The sequence below is a fragment of the Lycorma delicatula genome, chromosome 1, assembly GCF_047948215.1.
Source record: "Lycorma delicatula isolate Av1 chromosome 1, ASM4794821v1, whole genome shotgun sequence".
NCBI lineage: Eukaryota > Metazoa > Arthropoda > Insecta > Hemiptera > Fulgoridae > Lycorma > Lycorma delicatula.
This window is the reverse complement of record NC_134455.1, coordinates 220,764,690-220,784,307: the sequence shown is the minus strand read 5'-3', so window position 1 is coordinate 220,784,307 and position 19,618 is coordinate 220,764,690. Positions and strand designations below refer to the sequence as shown.

The 19,618-nt window shown below is 41.0% G+C and overlaps 1 protein-coding gene across 2 annotated transcripts in view; it reads right to left on the bottom strand.

Moving 5' to 3' along the window:
• The window catches only part of LOC142318252 (salivary endonuclease-like), a 77,406-nt gene that overhangs the window by 14,751 nt on the left and 43,037 nt on the right, over nucleotides 1-19,618 (bottom strand). For both annotated transcript variants that reach the window (XM_075354817.1, XM_075354818.1), the window contains one exon: nucleotides 7,197-7,382. In XM_075354817.1, the coding sequence (XP_075210932.1) occupies nucleotides 7,197-7,382 (186 nt within the window). The remainder of the gene's footprint in view (nucleotides 1-7,196; nucleotides 7,383-19,618) is intronic.

Sequence of the window (19,618 nt, the reverse complement as noted above, 5' to 3'; positions counted from 1 at the left end):
TAAGGGGTTTTAACTTAAGAACATTACATGATGAATTGTTTTGGAATATATATTCAGATTTAGCATATAAAATACTATATAGAACACCTACTCCCTTTTCAGTTCCAAATTTTATGGTAGCCAATGTTATACACATATATTGATACTATTATTTCCATTTTAAATTGATAATTTTTGGCAATTATTTATATTCTTTGTAATAAAATGCACATTAAGACAAATATCTTTAATTTTATTATTATTCTTTTAAATAAAAAGTTAAAATATACAATTATTTATGTCATCACGTATTTAAAACATAAATAATACAGTTACTTTACTTGTTTGTCCTATTTGTTCTAAAACGTTCACAGGAATTTATGTAAAACTAATTTTGCGGTCATAAACAAGTCAGATGATAGATGAAATCAGATCAAAATAAACTGTAAATTAATCTAACTGATAGAAAAATAGATTAAAAAATTCTAAATAAATTGTTTGTTACGGAATAAATGGAGTTTTTATTTCAGGTAAATTTAACACAGACATTTTTTAAGTAAAATCTACAAACATGGGTATTCCTTTTTTTATAAAACGAAGAAATTAATTATTTTTATGTAATTTAAATACTAGAAAATTTGTTAACATAAATCACCAGCATGTACAAGTATGACGTTCATGCATACGCTCAACCGCACGCAAGTGAGTATTCAACACTGACGATATAAATCCAGTATTTTTTTGTCTCCCGAGTTCACACGTACTAGTGGGGGGTGGTCATGTTTTTCGGGTTTTTCAAACGTTTTTCTATTCCAAGACATATATATTAATGTTGATAACCATTACATTTAAGTCGGTTAAAAATAACAAAAAAAATTCATCAAGGAGGGTTAATACACTGATGAAAAATTAATTAATTTCTAATGTGTTAATGCGCAACACATTAACACAAGGTTTTGGTCATCTGTGGCCAACCCTTTTCTATAAGGTGCCACTCTTGAACGTTTTATATTAGGAGTGCCACTTTCATGACCAAGTTCTTTCCACCTTTATCTTTAAGCTTATGACTTCACTTACGTCTTACATGATAATTTTTTTTTTATTTTTAAATTTTACTCTAAGTATCACATCAGACAGCAACAAAAATGAAAAAAATTTAACGAAAAACTTTTCTGTTCAAAATAACTTTTACTCAGATGGTTACGGATACACAATTAATATATTTCATATTAGATATTTTTTAATTTAATTAGGTACTGTACAAATTTATGATACTAGTGTAATATTAATAAAAATATGTATGTATAATGAATTATTGACAGTTGAATATTAATATTGCTACTGTATTACGAAATATAATTATAAATTGCAAAAATTAATTCAAACATGCACATTTATTGCAAACGTAAATTACAGTAAAACTAATAATGAAAATTATTTAGAAATAACTTTCTACAAAAAATTAACATTTTTACAAAATTGTTTTTTAAGGAGCAGACTATTTCAAGAGAAAGGAAACTATCTCTAATGAGGTTTTTGAATTTACAAGGTCTTTACAACTTCATCTATATCTGGGATGATTTTTGAAGAAGCCAACAATAAAAAGTTTTTTTAAATGAGAATCGGTTAGCTTTGATCGGAATTTATTTTTTGTCATATTCATAACTGTGCATAACTGTTCACAAACATGTGTGGAGCCAAACCTACACCATTTCAGAGCAAACTCGCACAAATTTGAGAAATCAGTAATTGAGAGAAATTTCCAAAACTCAATAAAATTTTCACTACCTGGGACTGAAAGTACTTCCTTAAATTTATTTTTTAGAACATTATGGTCTTGATGATGATCAATTATTTTTTTTTTTTTGATTTTAGAAGGATAGTGGCGCAAGTCTTCAATAGCAATAGAAAAGGATTTCGTAAAAAGTTCAACATTATTATTGTTCTTTTGGAAATCATTAATCTTGTTGCAAATGACTTTTAATTTAGGAATTAAATTTTCATATCTATCATAATTAGGAAGGTTGTCAAATTTGATCGCTAACTCCTCTATCATTCGTTTGAAACGTATCAGTTTTTTTCTATAAAAATCGTTTAAAAAAGAGAGAAAGTTTAACTATAAAACAAGATGCAGAACTAAATAACATCCAAACAAGCAATTTTTACCTTGCAGTTTTACATTTAAATTGTTAAAATGTTCCAAAATATTTGTAAGAAACGTCAGATGCCACAAGCAATCTTCATTTTTTAGAAGCAAGTTCCCCTTTTTCTTCCAAAAAATGTAAGACGCTTTCATGAAGGTTCCAAAATCTGTCAGGTGGCTTGTCTGTTGAGAAACAGCGTACATTACAATACAGGATTAATTCACTGTCTTCTTCCATTTCTTCGGAAAACAAGCAACGAAATTCTGGGTGATTAAGCGCGCGTGATCGAATTCTGTTTATATACCAAACTACCATCAAGAATGTTTGATAAATTCATATCTTTATCGCAAAGTGCCTCCCTAATAGTCTAGTCAATGGAGGAAAAAAGGTCGATTTTTGAAGAGAATTAGTAGAGTTTAAGAAAGTACATGGGTTGTAGATTAAGGTAAGTATAAGTTCTTTATATGCGACTGGACAACATTTTCGCTAACTGGACAAAATGGCGGCTGTTCAAAGGCGGTGAAAATCGATTTTTCAATCTTTTAGGCCAAGGTAAACTTCCTAGGTGAAAAGGTTCCGAATAAAAGTCGTAGGCATTTGCAGTACCTATAATTTAAGCTCTTAAACGTTGAATTTCGTTAATTAGTTACTGCAAAAAGCCGAAAGAACGTTAAAAATGGCCGTTTTTTGCAAAACCAATATTTATTGCAAAAATAACTTCTTTACTGTTTTTATTGTTTTAAAAGTGTTTTGCTGATATATTGTAATTTGTTTATAAATAGCCTCTTCAGGCAACTGTAATTATTTTGGCTTTTAAGAAAGTTTTCGTGTCCATTTCAACTGAAATCTATTCTTCAAGATTTGTACTTTCAAATGGTGAAAAGTTTTAGACCAAAAAATAATGGTCTCGATCCATCCAAAATTTGCGGAGATAGAACGATTTTTTCGCACTCCGCCAATTTAAAGTTACGAATTCGGCTTTATTGTCGAGCGACTGCACTTCCCCGTCTACGATTAGCGTGCAAGCACGTTCTATTTGTCGCTCGTTTTTTTCAAAGAAGTTTAAACAAGTTTTACATTAATTTACATTAATAAAAAAAGATTTACAGACTAGTTTTGATAATTTCTTTCCCGTCAGAGTTAAGTTTTTTCGCGCTAAAAGTAAAGAAATTTCGTAAGAAGCTTTGACCATTGACTTTAGTTATTTTTTTTTTAAAAGCATTTGTTGGCTTATTAAGGATTTTTTTTCTTTTTTTTTTTTGTTAACGAATTCCGAACTCAAAAATGAACCGAGAGAATACGTTTTATTGAAATGTCGCTCCAAGTTAAATTTTTTGGGCACTGCTACAATAACACCACATAAAAAAAATGGTTTCGACGTATTTTGATTAGTAAGCAAAAAAGGTTCCTCACACAAATTATTGAATTTGCAAATTCAAATTTGAAATTTACCTTCTTCACATTTTCGTTTTCAAGTAGATGCTTACTTAAAGACATATTATGAGAAAATATTAAACAGCACGCACGAAAATAAAAGTAAAATTCACGTAAAACTGATCCGAGATCGACTTCATCCGATTACTGTGCAGGTTACTCAAGAAAATTGCGAGTTCTCAAAGCTATCGGCCATCCATAACACTGGCGCCGTCTTCCAGACATGCCTTTTTTTACTTTTCCTCTACTCCTCCAGGTCGGTCCGGACTGATGGGTATAACTCCACCTGGAGGAGTGTCTAGTTACTCTAACGAGCCTTCCCACCTACCGGCTGTACGTCCGACATGGTAGGTCGGCTCGCCGGTCAGCTCTTTTCAGGAGTCTTTATTGTCCCCTTTCTTGACGCCGTGTCCGGGCATTTCTGCCCAAACACAGCGCCGAGTCTGTCTTCTTTTACTGTGTCTACCATCCCCTGGAGTCCCCAGAGGATCATTGACACTGGCACACCTGGCCATCCCAGCCCTCCACCTCTGGGGTTGTCCTCCCGTTCCAATGCTAATAGCTCCGGCGCCGCTCCTCTTGATCTTTACTCCTGATCACATCCGTGGCATATGTGTTGACTCTCAATATTCCTGGCTTTGTAACATGTAGTTCACAAGGGTATCTGATGTGCACTGTGCGGCACCCGCCCTATTCCGTTGTATGTCCCACTTTCGGCATTTGAAGACTGTATGTTCAACAGAATCCTCGTCTTCGCAAAACATACATGACGGTGACGCAAATCTGCCTATTTTGTGCAGGTAATCTTGAAAATTACCAGGCCCCGTTAATATTTGCACTATGTAGAAGTTTACTTCACCAAACTTTCTACCGTTCCACGCGTCTAAGTCATGTATACTTCGCTTGGTCCATTGTGCCACCCCTCTTGCACGCCACCTGTTCTTCCATTCGGTCACCATACGTTCTCTAGCGTCTCTCTTGCTCTAGCCATGAGCTATATCCTGCCTTTCTCTCACTTGGAGGTCGACTGACGGAACTGAAGCGAGGACACAGAGGGCCTCGTACGATACCGTGCGGTAGGCGGAAACTACTCCTAATAGGGATCTCTTGTGTACGCTGTTAACTCTAGTCAAATTCCTTTTTATACGTAAGGATGTCCTCCACACCGGTGCTGCATATAAGATTGACAATGTTATTGTTGAGAATACCAACTTCCTCTTCGACACCCTTGCTACATTAGTTAGGCTTTCAGTGCTTTAACCATGCCTTATTGCAACAGTTAATGATATGGTTAGTAAATTTACCGTTCTTATCCAGTAACACTCCTAGATATCTTAGGGAGCTTGTCTCATGAATTGGTTACCAACTACTAAATTTATCGGTCGAATTTGTCATTTGCCTATCATTAGAATGTACCTGCACTTCGTGGGTGCCAGAATCAACCCTTTTGTCCTCATCCAGTTATTGATCATTGCTAACGATTGATTACCTCTATCTTGTCTTTCTATCTTTCTCTCACCAAGATCGCTATATCATCCGCATAGGCAATGGCCTCTACCTCTTCTGGCAGTCAAATTCCCAGAACCCGTCGTAGGCTAGAATCCATAATAGCCCTGTGGTACTCCTTCGAATATGCGAAATCTAACCTGTTCTTCTTGCGCATCCACAGCGCAACATCTGTCGGATAAGTATTTTTTGATTTGCCTACGCAGGTACGGACTTATTCCTTTCTCAGCCAGAGCAGTCATTATAACCCTCCATGGTATTGACCCGAACGCGTTCCTTACGTCGAAAGAGATAAGGAGGGGAATTTCCCTGGTCGGCCAGGTCCCTGATCTAACTTCTCTTGCACAGTCCGTAACTCTGGCAATAGCCTGGACCGATGATCTAGCCTTCCAAAAACGAAACTCATTATGTCTTATCCCCGTACCACTTTTCACCTCGCCAACTAGTCGAATCACCAGCATCTTTTTCACTAACTTCCCCATTGTTTATATCAAGTTCAATGGGCGGAATTCTATATTGTCAGTCTCTCGACTGGACTTTGGCAAAAACGCCACCCTCGTCTCTTTCCAGCACCCTGGGAATTCTTTGTTTTTAATACCATAACTGGTCACGTCGACCTTCTCCCAAGGTGCTTTTTTAACAAGTCCTTTCAATAGAGTTACTGGGATGCCATCAGGTCCCAGACTTCTCTTATCGCTTAATTGTGCCACTGTCTCTGTTACTTCCTCTAGGGTGAGTCTTCTGACCTCGCATTCAATCGCTTCGTCCATCACTTCCTCAGCATACAGGAACAACATTGATATTTGTGTTTCTACTTGTACCTTTGACAGGGTTGGTAATTTCCTGCCAAAGTGCTTGGTGACTATCCTGTCAGCTTGACCCCATTGGTCATCGTCTAATTCTTGGCACAATCACTTCCAGTGTTCTCGTTTCGATTTTCTTATTTCTTTGTTGAGTAGTCTTCTGTTTTCAACATACCTTAAGGCCACTTCCTCATAAGCCTCACCTTCAGTACACCTGAATCTCTGTTTTTTCCTCCTATGAGACTGGAGAAGTTGCCTTAGATTGGCTATTTCTGGTGGCCACCAATACACTCTGCATTTTCTTACATTTCGAGTTAAGACCCTACCCATCTCTTCTTGAATTATATTTCTTAATGCTTCTGGCATGAGGTTTTCTACTCCAGCTAGTCTGTTCCAGACTGCCTGGCACCATTATAAACCAACTTAAATATAATTCAAAGGAAATAAAAATTATAAATACCAGCGACTCATAAGTGTTAACTTTACAATCAGTCGCAACTAAAGACTGTTTATATTAAATGTAGTCTGAATACTCGTGTATTCTATTGAAAAAAAGTAATTATTGTAGAGTAGATGTAGAATATTAATTATTATCTCAGTTATGTTTACAAATTATGATAGATTTTATTTTCTTGTCCAAATTTGATATTCCAAAAATGTTTTATTTCTATATCCTCTGCATACCACTCACCGTGACCGTGTGTCCCAGGTAGCACGCATGCCGCAGGTTAGCAACAGATGGCTTAGGTAGTCACATTGTACAATGATAATGGTTTTATTTGGATATAAGAGATTCTAATAGTCTAATACATATAATTACATATTCATTAGAGTTCACAGAGAACTCTTCCTCTTCAAAATGTATCCATTTTATTACAATGAATAAAAATAAAAATAGATGTTTAATATCTCAATCATTGAAATAAAACTATTACTGCAAAGAGCATACATATAATGTAATATGTCTTATTTAACTGTATTTATGTATCTATTACACTGTGTTACGTGTGTTTGTTTACTTCATAATGAACAAATATGAACATGCATGTCAAAATGATGATTTTTGTATTGTTGCAGAATTTTTTGGTCTTTTATTTGTAGGAATTTGTAGGTATTTATATCACAGTTGGTGAATTTTGAACTATCATTCATTATTATTGTATATTAATAGTATCTCAATTAACTCTATGTTCTGGCTCATTCTTAGTAAGTGCTATAGCGATTTTTATTTTGTGATTATGTAGAATAGAATCAGTGAATAACATGTGAAGGAGCTTTAATTTCATTATTAATAGGGACAGTCAATGATAACTATTTTTTATGTTCTTACCTTTTTATAATAATGACTTGGATTAAACCCTGGATATAATTGTTCGTTCCCACGTGCAAACTGTGGTCTGCTCCATTTCATTTCAGCTCCAGCAAGACTTGTTCCGTATATTATGTGAGAAGAATATAGAGTTTCACCTTTTTTCAGGTTATGACAGCTAGTTACTAAATTAATCCAATGGGAAGACTGCAAATTATGCACAACTACACTAATTACACTTTACTTAAAACAATGTCTAGGTATAAAAAAATTGTAAACTTAAAATAAAAAATTATAACTGAGATTTTTTTATAATTATACAGTGTTACAGTACAAGGTAATGTTAACTTAAATTTTTATATTATAAAGAAAGAGAAAAAATATGGTAATAATTATGATTATCAAATAAATTATGAATATTATAATAATAATTTTAAAAAGTAATAACTTTTTTAAGTTTAAAAATAAAAAATAAAAATAATAATGATGCCCTGAGGTAGATAATCCCCACATCCGGAACATAACATCTACATTCCACATCCAGTATGGCAACAGCTGTACATAAATACTATTCATAATGTGGCTAACGAGGTTCCAAATGTTTTCCTCGGTGATGGAATTTTCTTCGGCCTGATTCCACCTACAGGACGTTCTATAAGGACTGGATTTTTCGGCCACTTGAAGGTATGAAAATTAAAATTATTAAGGAAATGGATTCACACCGTCTTTAGTGCTGGCAATGTGGCGTCCTGGGTCAAACTGATTGCAGGTGTAATGGAAGCCCTTCCGCTGTACACATGCCCTCCGCGATGGTAAGCATGTAGCTGAGGTGCCCATGTATGTCGGAGGATGGGAGCCCTGAAAATTTCATTGTGTAGGGGTCTGGAGTCAGTGCAGAGATTGCGCATCCGTCCTCTGCAAGGACAATGCCGGTTCCACCGGAATACCGGACCAGATCTGCAGGGTTGTTAGCCCTGGAATAGGAGTGTACCCTGGTGGCTAACCTTGCTACAGAAGGGATCGAAATATCATGCAAACTGAACAAAAAACGTGACAGAGGATTTACATAAACATCCTCGTCTTGAACCAGCCGATTCGCCTGAAGCGAAACTGAGAAAACATTTTGAGTGAAGAAGGGTAGAAAATTGGGCGAAGAGTTTGCAGAAAGCTCTATTTAAGAGCAATGTACCTAAGCCAAAGTATCTAGTCATTACGAGAGATGATGGCAATTTTTCGAGAGTAAGTCCTTTTCTTACTGCTTGAGAAATAAGTACATGCGCTGAGGCTTAGTTAAGAAAATTAAAAAAAACTCACAATAGAATTCACGTAGAGGCAACAAATGATACACAGTCGCAGAAGATCCTAGGACTTAAATTGGTGAATTTTCTGTACATGTTGATCCACGCAGCATTGTCAATATCTGAAGGGTGTTGTGATCTGACGGGATATGCTGACTTGCACAGAGCAGTAAATAGTTAAGGAATTGACACCATAAGGAGTGATAGAGTACCGTAGGTTGAACATGAGAAGAAATGGCGAAGTCCTACCTCTCATGTCCTCACCTTTAATAGACCACCCTGCCGGAGAAAGTACGTGCAAGAATACACCGATTGGATGTACGGGGTTTTGTACCACAACCAATGAGGTTGTGCAAACTGAAAAAAAATGAGGTGCTTCAAGTGTCAACGTTTTGGACACACTGCTGCTTTTTTGTGAAAGGCCACAAATATGCATGTGTGGTGAAGAAATTCACGAAGGAAATCCATGTAAGGATCCTCCTTCCTGCGTAAACTTTAAAGGACATCTCTTATGTTGATCAAGTAACTGTCCTGTTTACAAAGACGAGGTAGTTGTACTGGAAGTCAAAACTCTGCAGAAGGTCAGCTACTTCGAGGCGAAGAAGATTGTAAGCGCCCGCAAACCTAGAGCAACAACAACTTATGCGTAGGCTGTGGCTGCTGTTCCTGCTCCTGCTACAATTGCTGTCGATGCAAATCAGCTTCTTAGCAAACTTGCACCCGATCTGGCTAATATGATATCTTAGCAGATATCATATTAGCCAGAATATGTTTGTTGTCTGAATAATAGACAACAAAGGTCTCTCACTCGTAAAGAAATTACAAAGCCATTGACAAAGATACAGCCTCCTGATAATACGTCGACTAAGAACAAAAGTGCTCTTGATCAGATGAGGACAGATATTAAAACAGAGAATCAAGTTCCTCTGCACAATCTGACAGATGGCGGTACGAGGAAAGTCATTGCTTCGGAGTCTTCCATGGAGGATTCCAAGCCTCCTATCACTGAGATGGTCTCCAAACCATAGAGGCCATAAAAACTACTCAAGGGGCCTGTTTTCCTCCTGCCTGAGGCAGTGACTGGCGCGGCTTCTGTTGCGGGGGTCTACCAGGTTCCCGCCTCTCAATCGGCGCTTTAATTTAACGTTGATCCATAACCGTCATCGTCAACGGCTTTAATAGTCTCCGATTCGGAGGCCGGGAGCTACACCGGCGATGACATACTTATCGAACTCGAAGCTGTTCGAAAAATGGAAAATAAGAGGAAGAAAAGATGGCCGAAAGGCAAACCTAGAGATTAATTAAAAAGTTAAAGAGTCGAAGTTTCAATAGAACATCAGTGATGTTTGTTAATCATCCATGAACTCCAACGCTTGGTACATGATGTAGACCCAATTTTTATATGCCTGCAAGAAACACATTTCTGCCGAAATGAAAACTTTCAACTAAAAAGATACAATACATTTCGGCGAGATCAACTGCCAAATATGAGTTAGAGGTGGTGTAGCTGTATTTACATCGACTAGAGCTACCACCAAAGCAGTTGAAATAAACACAAATCTGCAAGCGATCACAATCAGAATGAGGCATCCGCTGAAGATCACTACTTGCAGCATATACTTACCGAATTTTGATTGGAAGGAGGGTGATATAACACGATTAATTGCTCAGCTTCCCCCACCCATACTATTGGTGGTACCAATACTCACAAATTCTCAAAAATTGTATTGTGAGAATACTCACAATTCTCTTTGGGGCTCGGATCGAGTAGATCCCCGTGGAAGAGAATTGGAAAAATTCCTATTAAATTCTGAGTTCATTATCTTAAATGATGATTCAGGAACTTTTTTCAATGCCAGAGATGAATCGACATCCTATATAAATTTAGAACTTATAAGTGTATCAATAGCACTGAGGTACTCTTTTCAAGTTTTAGAAGATCGGCATAGAAGTGATCATTTTCCGCTGCAAATTGTAACTGACGTTACAAGAAAGATATATCCCATCTCTAAAAGATGGATGTTTGATAAGGTAGACTGGACGAGCTTCTCAGCTAGTACGATACTCCCTGAAACAACTGGAGTTATCGAAGCCATGTCAATGTGATAACGAACGCCATACTTTACTCGGCACTAAGATATATTCCCAGAACATCTGGGAAACTCAAGAAGCAGCCCGTGGTGGAACGATGAAATAAGTGAAGCTATTAAAAGAAACAAAACCGCATATAATACTTTTAAGAAACGTCCAACATTAGAAAATTTAATTGCTTTTAAAAAATACAGAGCTATGCAAAAAGACTTATGATAGATGCTAAAAAACGATCCTGGCAGCAATACGTGTCATTCATTAACAAAAATACGACTATATCAGACGTTTGGAAAAAAATTAAGGCTATTTGTGGGCGTACAAACTTTGCTCCCATAACTTGCCTTCAATATGAAAATGAAGTTAGAGATACTCCAAACGAAATTGCAGAAATACTAGCCAATCGAAGAAGCCAGCAAAATGGCTAAGAATGATGAATATTTCAGAACACAAAAAACAAAACTCGAGGGTCTCCTAAATTTCAGAACTGAAATGAATCATTCGTACACTGTACCTTCCAAAATAGAAGAGCTTGTGAAAGCGTTGGAGAAAGCCGGCAACACAGCTGCTGGTCCCCATGAAATCTATTATGTCATGATCAGGCAGCTGAATACCACGGCAAAATGTAGGTTGTTAAAACTATATAATCAGATGACTGGATGGAATGTACCCTCAGCAGTGGAAAAAAGCATGTATTGTTTCATTTCCAAACAAAGATAAAAATCTAACAGATCCCAATAGTTACCGTTCTATTTCTTTGAGTGAGCTACGAGAAAAATGTTTGAAATAATGATAAATATTCGACTCGTTTGGATTTTAGAAAATTAAAATCTTTTATCCTTACATCAAGCAGGTTTCCGGCAATACCACTTAACTACTGACAATGGATCATTTACAGAATATCTATATAACAGCTTCATCACAAGAAAACATCGTGTCGGAGTCTTCTTTGACCTGCAGAAGGCATTCGATATGACCAGGCGTTATGGAACAATGCTTCAATTACATGAATGGGGCATTCGCGGCAATCTGCCAGTATTACTCAGCAACTGTATGAATGACCGTACTTTCCAAGTACGTGTTAACAATGAATACTCATCAGAAAAATGATTGGAAAATGGCGTACGCCAAGGCTCACCGTGTTCACGATCGCCATCTATAAATTGATATTATACATTCCAGCAGAAATCAGCAAAAGTGTCTATGTACGATCTGGAAATTGTGTATGCCAGCAACACTACAGCTATGGTGAAGTACAAATTGCAAAGTACGATAAATGACCTCAACGAAGTTGCGAGGAATAATGATTCAAATTTTCATCAGAGAAAACATGCTATGTACACTTCTGTACGAAAAGAATTCCTCACCGATGTCCTTTTTTGACCATCGAAGCAGCCAAAATCCTGTGTTTGGTACGGCTGTCGAGGACTTTCTCAAAAGGACCAGGATGATCCGACAGTTGGGGCGGAAAGAGGCCCCAAAGAGCCACTGGATAATTGAGACCTTGCCAAAGATCTGGCAGGTCTTGGTGGCCGGTCGTCGGCTGTTCCTTGAGTGGACCTCTTGCAGGGTTGCCGACCATATAAACGTACCCCGCTGCTTCAAAAATCAGGACTTTGGTCATACCTGTCTCCGCTGTAGAGCACAGTCGGAGATGTGTGGTCATTGCGCCATTGCTGGACACAGGGCATTCCAACCCAGTAGGGAAAGACACCCAACTTGTGACGTTACCAGTCGCCACACACCCCCTCCGTTCCGAGCCATAAGCGGCTTATACAGTATAAGCCGAGCCCAGACATACAGTATACAGCATAATAGCTTCACTGACATCTTTAAAAAGATGTCAGTGACATCTTTAAAAAGATGTCACATCTTTAAAAAGATTTTGTTATGGTACGGTAATTCAACCCCCAATCGGTATGAATGACTCTACGTATTCCATATAAAGCATCAGCAGCCTTTTCTGCCCCATACTATAGTTATTCCTTGAACCGAAAACGTTCATCAAGGATAACATCCAGGTATTTTTGAGCCGTAACCTACCGAATGGGGAGACCAGCTATCCGCAACCTGATTCGTCGGAAGCAGCCAATCGGTTCTTAAGCAACATTATTGTGGGTTTCTCTGGGCTAAAAATCATCTTACGTTGGAGACTCCACAGTCGGAGTCTCTCACAAACATGGGCAGCTCGAAAATTTACCTCGTTATGCGAATCCCCTTCAATCAATAGCAGCGCGTCGTCAACATAAGCGACGACACGACAACCACATGTCAACCTTAACCGCAACATGAAATCGAATTCTATGATCCAAAAAATGGAAGTCAGAACACTGCCCTGAAGGCATCCTTTACTTAAGGTCTTACAAACCTCCGAGCTGCCATCACGCAGGAAACGGTCCGATGGCTGAAATAACTTGAAAGCACTTCTAATTCATTTCGTGAACACTTATGCTTCTGCATCTGAAACAGGGCAGAGGGCCACCATAAGGTATTAAATGCTCCGAAAATTCATATTATATTATAATGTCCAGAAAAATCCATAATACATATTTACATGGACTAGAGGAAGCTATATCCATCACCTTTATTACTGCATCCTCAGTGTTCTTGCCCGTTCGGAAACCATACTGGTTGTCCATTAGCAAAAGATCAGTGACCAATCTAACCTTAATACGCAAATATAGGACCTTCTCAAAAACTTTGCCAATCGCAGGCAAGAGCGTTAGTGGACGGTAAGAAGAACTAACTATCTTTGTCGCCACCTTTGAATAACAACACCAAGTCTCCACGCTTCCAACACGCCGGGAAGTGGCCGGGGAAGACCAACCTATTATATATTCTAGTTAGAGGACCAAGGACTACTGGAAGAACACGGACGAGGAGCTCCACTGGGATACAATTATATCTGGGGACCTTGTGTAGTGCCATACTACAGAACACCTGACGCACCTCCGCCTCAAAGTGATCTCAGAAGATTGTAAGCCGGTCTCGAAGATCGCGACTTCCCTCCTGACACGCCGGTGGTATGAAACCTCACCCACCATAGATTCATCCGGGAGCAAATCATTCAGCAAAATATTAAGAACTTGGTCCTTATCAATTACCACACCCTCGCGGGTCAACAAAGCTGACAAGAGGACATCTTTCTTGCGCTTATGTCCAAGGGCTCTATACACAACGCCCCAAGGGTCTCTATTCCCTTGGTCCTGAACGAAGGAACGCCAGGAATTGCGTTTGGAGGATGAAAATACCTAGCCTTCCTTCTGCGATAATCCGCAGTTAGGGTCGCACGCTGATCGGGATCACCCTCTCGTTGCGCAGCCCTTCTGAGTCGATTTACAGACTGCTTCATTGCTGTCAGATTCCGAGACCACCAACCAGATATACGTTCCCGGCCAGTGCCTCTAGGAATGGCGGCTTCAGCCACCGCCACCATCACAGAAGTGAAATTTTATGCCAGAACATCTAATTTTCGGCCGGTACGCCTTCCTATGCAGGAAGCGCCCCCCCCCCCCCCCCGCGATAAACAAGAAAGTGGCCATGGCGCAGCTCATCCGCTATTTCAAAAAGTATCAGCAGATGATCGCTAGAACAGTCGTCGACCACAGACCAGTCAAGGATCCTGCCAGGGATGTCCCTAGCAACGGTGATGTCTATATTTGTACCGGAAAAGGTCCTTCGTCCATTAACCATACCGACGTAAGTGGCCAACTGGTCTGCAACATTAAAGACCTAAAATTATGCTGCGCGATGAAACTATCAATTAAGGCACCGTCTTAATCAGTGATCCCACTGTGCCAGAAAAGCGACTTCGCATTAACATCGGCACCAATAAGGATTGGATCATTACCTACAATTCGATGGATCCTAACCCATCTTGCCAAATATTCCTTAGCGGGATCCCTGTATTGGAAATATGAACTAACAACTGTAAGGTTCTGTTGTCCGCGAATGACAAGTCTGACCACAACATGATGCGCGTCAGAAACCTGCCGTATAAAGACGATATCTAGCGAGTTCCTGCACAATTGCTATGCCCTACACAAAATCTTTTCTAGCTGTGAAAGCCCGGCAGATCACCCCTAATTACATACAGAAGGACAACACCGAGACTCCGCCTCTCTACAACCTCACCTAACTCAACCTGGACTACATAAGCACCCTGAGCATTTAGTTGACCGAACCTAACCGTCTAAGGAATTAAAGTACAGCACAACGGCCCTTACATAACAGCCACATTCCTTACTAACAACAAATGGGTGCTCATGATTCTTGTGCAATCTCTTACAGATAGCACAGGCCACAGCCTCGGACCTACGCGAACAATCATCACACGCTGGTGGCCCTCCTCACCACAATGGGCATACACCAAGGCAAACTTACAAAATTTAGCCCTATGAGCATATCTACAGCACTTGAAACATCTTTGGATCTCCAGGCACTCTTTTACTCGGCAGGACCCTAAATCAATAAACAGTCTTCTTGCAGACGTAAGTTTTTGAAAGAGACCAGTATCCACTTCAAAGACTCCGTGATATTTCTGGGTATCACGCCTACCCGTTTTAAAGACCAGCCTGCAGTTCCGCCGGTAGGTGGCTTAATCCAAATCAGTGTTCTGCTCCCTAATGAGGGACAAAACATTCTCATCGGTAAGGCTACGGTCAATATCATAGATTATAATGCGGGGCCTACGCGTTCTCTTCGGGCCTATTTTATCATTCAGTCTCTTAACCGTCGTGGGATCTCTAATAAAAGCAACCTGGACGTCTTTCTTCAGCTGACTGCTAGACACAGTCGAGCCGTCCGCTCTGCTGACAAACGCAACTCAGGTTTCTTGGACTGGTTGGTTTCACGTCCGCCCCTAACAACCTCAACATTTCTACCTGGCTGCAGTGGGGCGGGGGCCGATTTATGAACTGCAGTTACTTCCTTAGGGTTTGAGGCAAGATTTTCAAAACCCTCAACGAGAGCTGTGAAAGCCGCTCGGAAGAATTCTAGACGAGGTAATAATCTCCTCTTGGTAACTGCATTGGTAGGCTTGGGGTTTGCTAGATAGAAAACCAAGCCATCCAATTCCAACATAAAATTACTGGGCCAACCCATACCGGGGCTGTCCCCGGCTTGTGAAAATACTTCAATGTGTGGGTTCATACCCTCCAGGGTGGTCACCCCTATATACACTTCCGAACCATCATTATCAAAACCAGTGTTCGAGGCGGTCGAAGGAAAAAGCTCCGGCCCCCTACTACGGCTAGGCTTCTTACCTACCTTCCTAAAATCTGTCATGATCGGAGATTCCATGACCTAACAGTATACGAACAAAATGCTCACTGTATTCCTTCTATTTAGAGATATTGGGCACAAGATCACAAACATGACGACTACCCACAGCGAACTACGGGCAGCTGGAGACCTTCTATATTCTCCTGTCTCTTTGCACCTCTTCGCCGCTACTGGATCAAATGCGTGAAATCAAAGATCAACACACAGTTACAGATTACAGCCCCCGCTCTAAAAGAGCGCGAGCAAGACTAAGGGTAAAGGCCCCTTTGCTCGTAACAGGGACTTGCGACCAAGAGTCGTGGCCCATTTTTTCGCCGCGATGACGCGGGTACTCGAACAAATTGTTCGCCAAAATACTCTGAATCTCTGTGAAATGGAAATGAATCGTCTTAACATTAAGGGTGCAAAACCGTTGTAACTGTTCTCAAACAGCAAGATTGTGAAACTTGGGAAGGTACAAAGTCGACTACCAGCTCAAAAATAGCAATGAAAAAGACAAAGCAGCTAAGTCTCCTAATAAGATCGCGCTTGCGAAGTGCGCTCCCTGTGCCTTGGTGAAAGGCTTTGATGCCGGAAACTGGGTCAGGGGCAAGCAATGCAAGTAGCACGACATAGCCCGAGCGAAGATCGTGAATAATACGGCGTATGGCGATCCATGAATTGCTGTAGAGAACGGTCGTCACCATGTAGAACACTTGGGTCTGGGGCAGTTAAACCTGCATCATTCCCGGGCGGCCACCAATGAAGCCATGAGGATCCTTGAAGAGTATAATCTCGAGATCCTCTTCGTCCAGAAGCCGTACACGATCGGGGATAGGGTGGTCGGCTTCCACGGAGTTGATGTTATTCACTCTCGAGGAGGACGGCTGCTCTCTGCGATCGTGGTCGGCTCGGTCTCGTTGGATGTCTTCTGGATGTTCCAGTTTTCTGATGAGTAATTCACCATCGTGAGAGTCACGAGTTCTACGCTTAGTGTCGGGCTAGTGTCGGGATACTTCCAGCTTGGATGGCGTATCGACAACTTGCTGGCGAAGTTGAGATGGACCCTGGACGGTCTCCTGGACACATGAGTGCTGGTTGCTTTGAACGCTAACGCCGTCTTCCGCCTGGGGTTCACCATTCACTGACCCCAGAGGCGCTGGTCTCGCACAGTTCGTAGAAGCCAGGAACCTCAACTTGCTTAACGAGGCAGAACAACCGCCGACTTTCTCTACCGAACTGGGGGAAAGTTACTTCAACGTCACCTTATGGACGGGCGATCTGATTAGAAAACAAGTAGTTGAACTGTCTGGCCCGAGGACAGTGTGAGTGATCATAGGCGTATAACCTATGAGGTCGTTTACGGAGGCGGTGTAAGAGCTCCAGCTTCGGGACGCTATAATCTAAGGGGCCTGGATCAGCAGAATTCGGTCCGCTAGGAGAAGATACCAGTGTCACTCCGTATCAAGGATTATCGTTGACGACATGCAGGCTGAGGGTCTGCGAATCTACCGGTGCGCCCGTAATGAGTGTTTTCATGCTACCAAGGAAGCCAAACTCAAATTTTGGCAAGACTCTATGCGCGAGTTAGAAAGCATCCCCGGGCAGCTCGCAAAATCATGTTACCGGACAAAGCCACTGCACGTGCTGTCCAGTGTTCGATGCGGGTTTGGTGGTCGCGACCAAACTTTATCATCTGTGGTGACTTACCAGGCTTTCCTGAATACTCTGTTTCCAGATGCTCCGGAGTGTGAAACAGGTCGGCGTTAGGGCGGGGGCTACGCCCTTCTATGGCGTACGAGCTGTGGATCCCGTTGATATAGACCGAGTGGTTTCTCGAATGGCACTGAGAAAGGCACCGGGGATTGACCAACTTGACACGGATATATTCTACCATCTGCTGCCTGGCATAAGAGAGCCGTTTGGTAGGCTGTTCAGTGGGTGCCTTAGCTGGGTCTGCTTCCCGACTTGTTGGAAAGTAACTTTTGTGAGGGTGCTCTTAAAAGCAGGAAAGGATCCTAGTGAGGTAGGCAATTATCGGCCCATCAGCCTCTTGCCGGTAATCGGCAAGTTGCTTGAAAGGCTGGTTGTGGAACGGCTGTGGGAAAGCATTGAGGTGAACTCTTTTCTAAATCGAGGCCACTATGGCTTCACTAAAGGGGTTGGCACTAAGGACTGCGTCTTAAATGCTTTTGCCGAGGTGGAAAGCGCCGACTGTAAATATGTTTTGGCAATTTTTATAGACATCGAGGCAGCATTTCCTTCCTTGTGTTGGAGTTCTATCCTCTATGAGTTGGAACGCCGCAATTTTCCCGTAGCCCTGCAGGCCGTAGTATTTGACTATTTGTCTAATCGTATGTCTCTGTTTATAGATGCGTACCTAGCTGTGGAAAAATCGGTCACCAGGAGAAGGGCACAGCGTTCTGTTCTCGGTCCCCTGTTGTGGAATCTGGTATTTGTCGGGTTTCTGAGATTGACATTCCCAGAAGGGGTCACGCCCCAGGCTTTCACCGATGACTGTCTCCTTTTAGTTCGTGGTAATTCCCGACCTCAAATGAAAGATCGAGCGCAAGCGGCCTTGTCGACCGCAGAGAGCTGGACGGACATTCAAAATTAAAAGATTTCTGTGCCCAAGACGAAGTTTATGCTTCTCAAGGGTGCAGACAAATTAACCCCCATTAAGTACAAAGGCTGTGTAATCAGCTGAGTGAAAGTTCATAAGTACCTAGGTGTTTTGTTTGATGAGAAGTTTCTGTTTAGCAACCACATTGGGCAAGTTGCGGCGGACGACGTTTCGATGATGCACAAACTTAGGAAGATTGCTCGGAAGGACTATGGGTTGTATGGCAGTCAAATGTATATGGTGTACCGAGGTGTCTTCGAAACCATGATCTCAAAATTTAAGGAGTGCCCAGCACAGAACCTTAATTGTATGCACTGGTGTTTTTAAAACAACCTCCTACGAGGCTACCACCGTATTGGAAAATGCTCTCCCAATCAATTTAGTGGTAAAATTTCGGGCAGCCATGTGGAAATAGCGAATCGGTCTGTGAGGCTGAGGTAGCTCGTATGCGGTTTCGGGCCGGACCAGTACCGAAACGGAACGGTGATCACAATGCACTGGATCTAAATTTCATTCAGTTGCCCATCCTCCGCCTGCGGAAGAGGCTGCAGTGCCTTGCAATGGAAGCATGGCAGCTGGAATGGGACACCACGACTAAGGGAGATCCCTGTACAAGTTTATTTGGGATGGGAGGATGGTATGCCTCGATTTCGTTTTTTTCGGCACCCGTTTTTAACGGGTGCCCAGGTGCTCACCAACCATGTTAATTTTAACCAATATCTGTTTCGGTTCTGCCTGGCAGCTGATGAGCTGTGTGTCTGCAGGGAGTCCAGTGATGTTTGACTGCCCTGCTCTTTGGAGGGGGGGGGGCAGAGACCAGGCCATCCTGGAACATAGAGATCAAGGGGAAAATTGGTTACTCACAAGCAGTGAGTCAATGTGCTGCATTTTCAAACCATGTGGGAGTTCCTTGATGCGGTTGCTATGTTCAACCGACATGAGTAGTTTACTTAAGAGAAAGACTCCTAACGCACTGCTGTGGGAAGCTAACCTTGAGATATATGGCTGACCACCAGTCAATTAGGGCTCCAAGTGCTTTAATATGGTGGACAGGTGCTTGCTTGCATTCAGCAACCTAGGTGTGGCAGCGAATTGCTGTCTTGACAAAGTAAACTTTAATTAATGGATGTTATATATATTTTTAGTAGTTGACAGGGTGCGTCTACCCATTT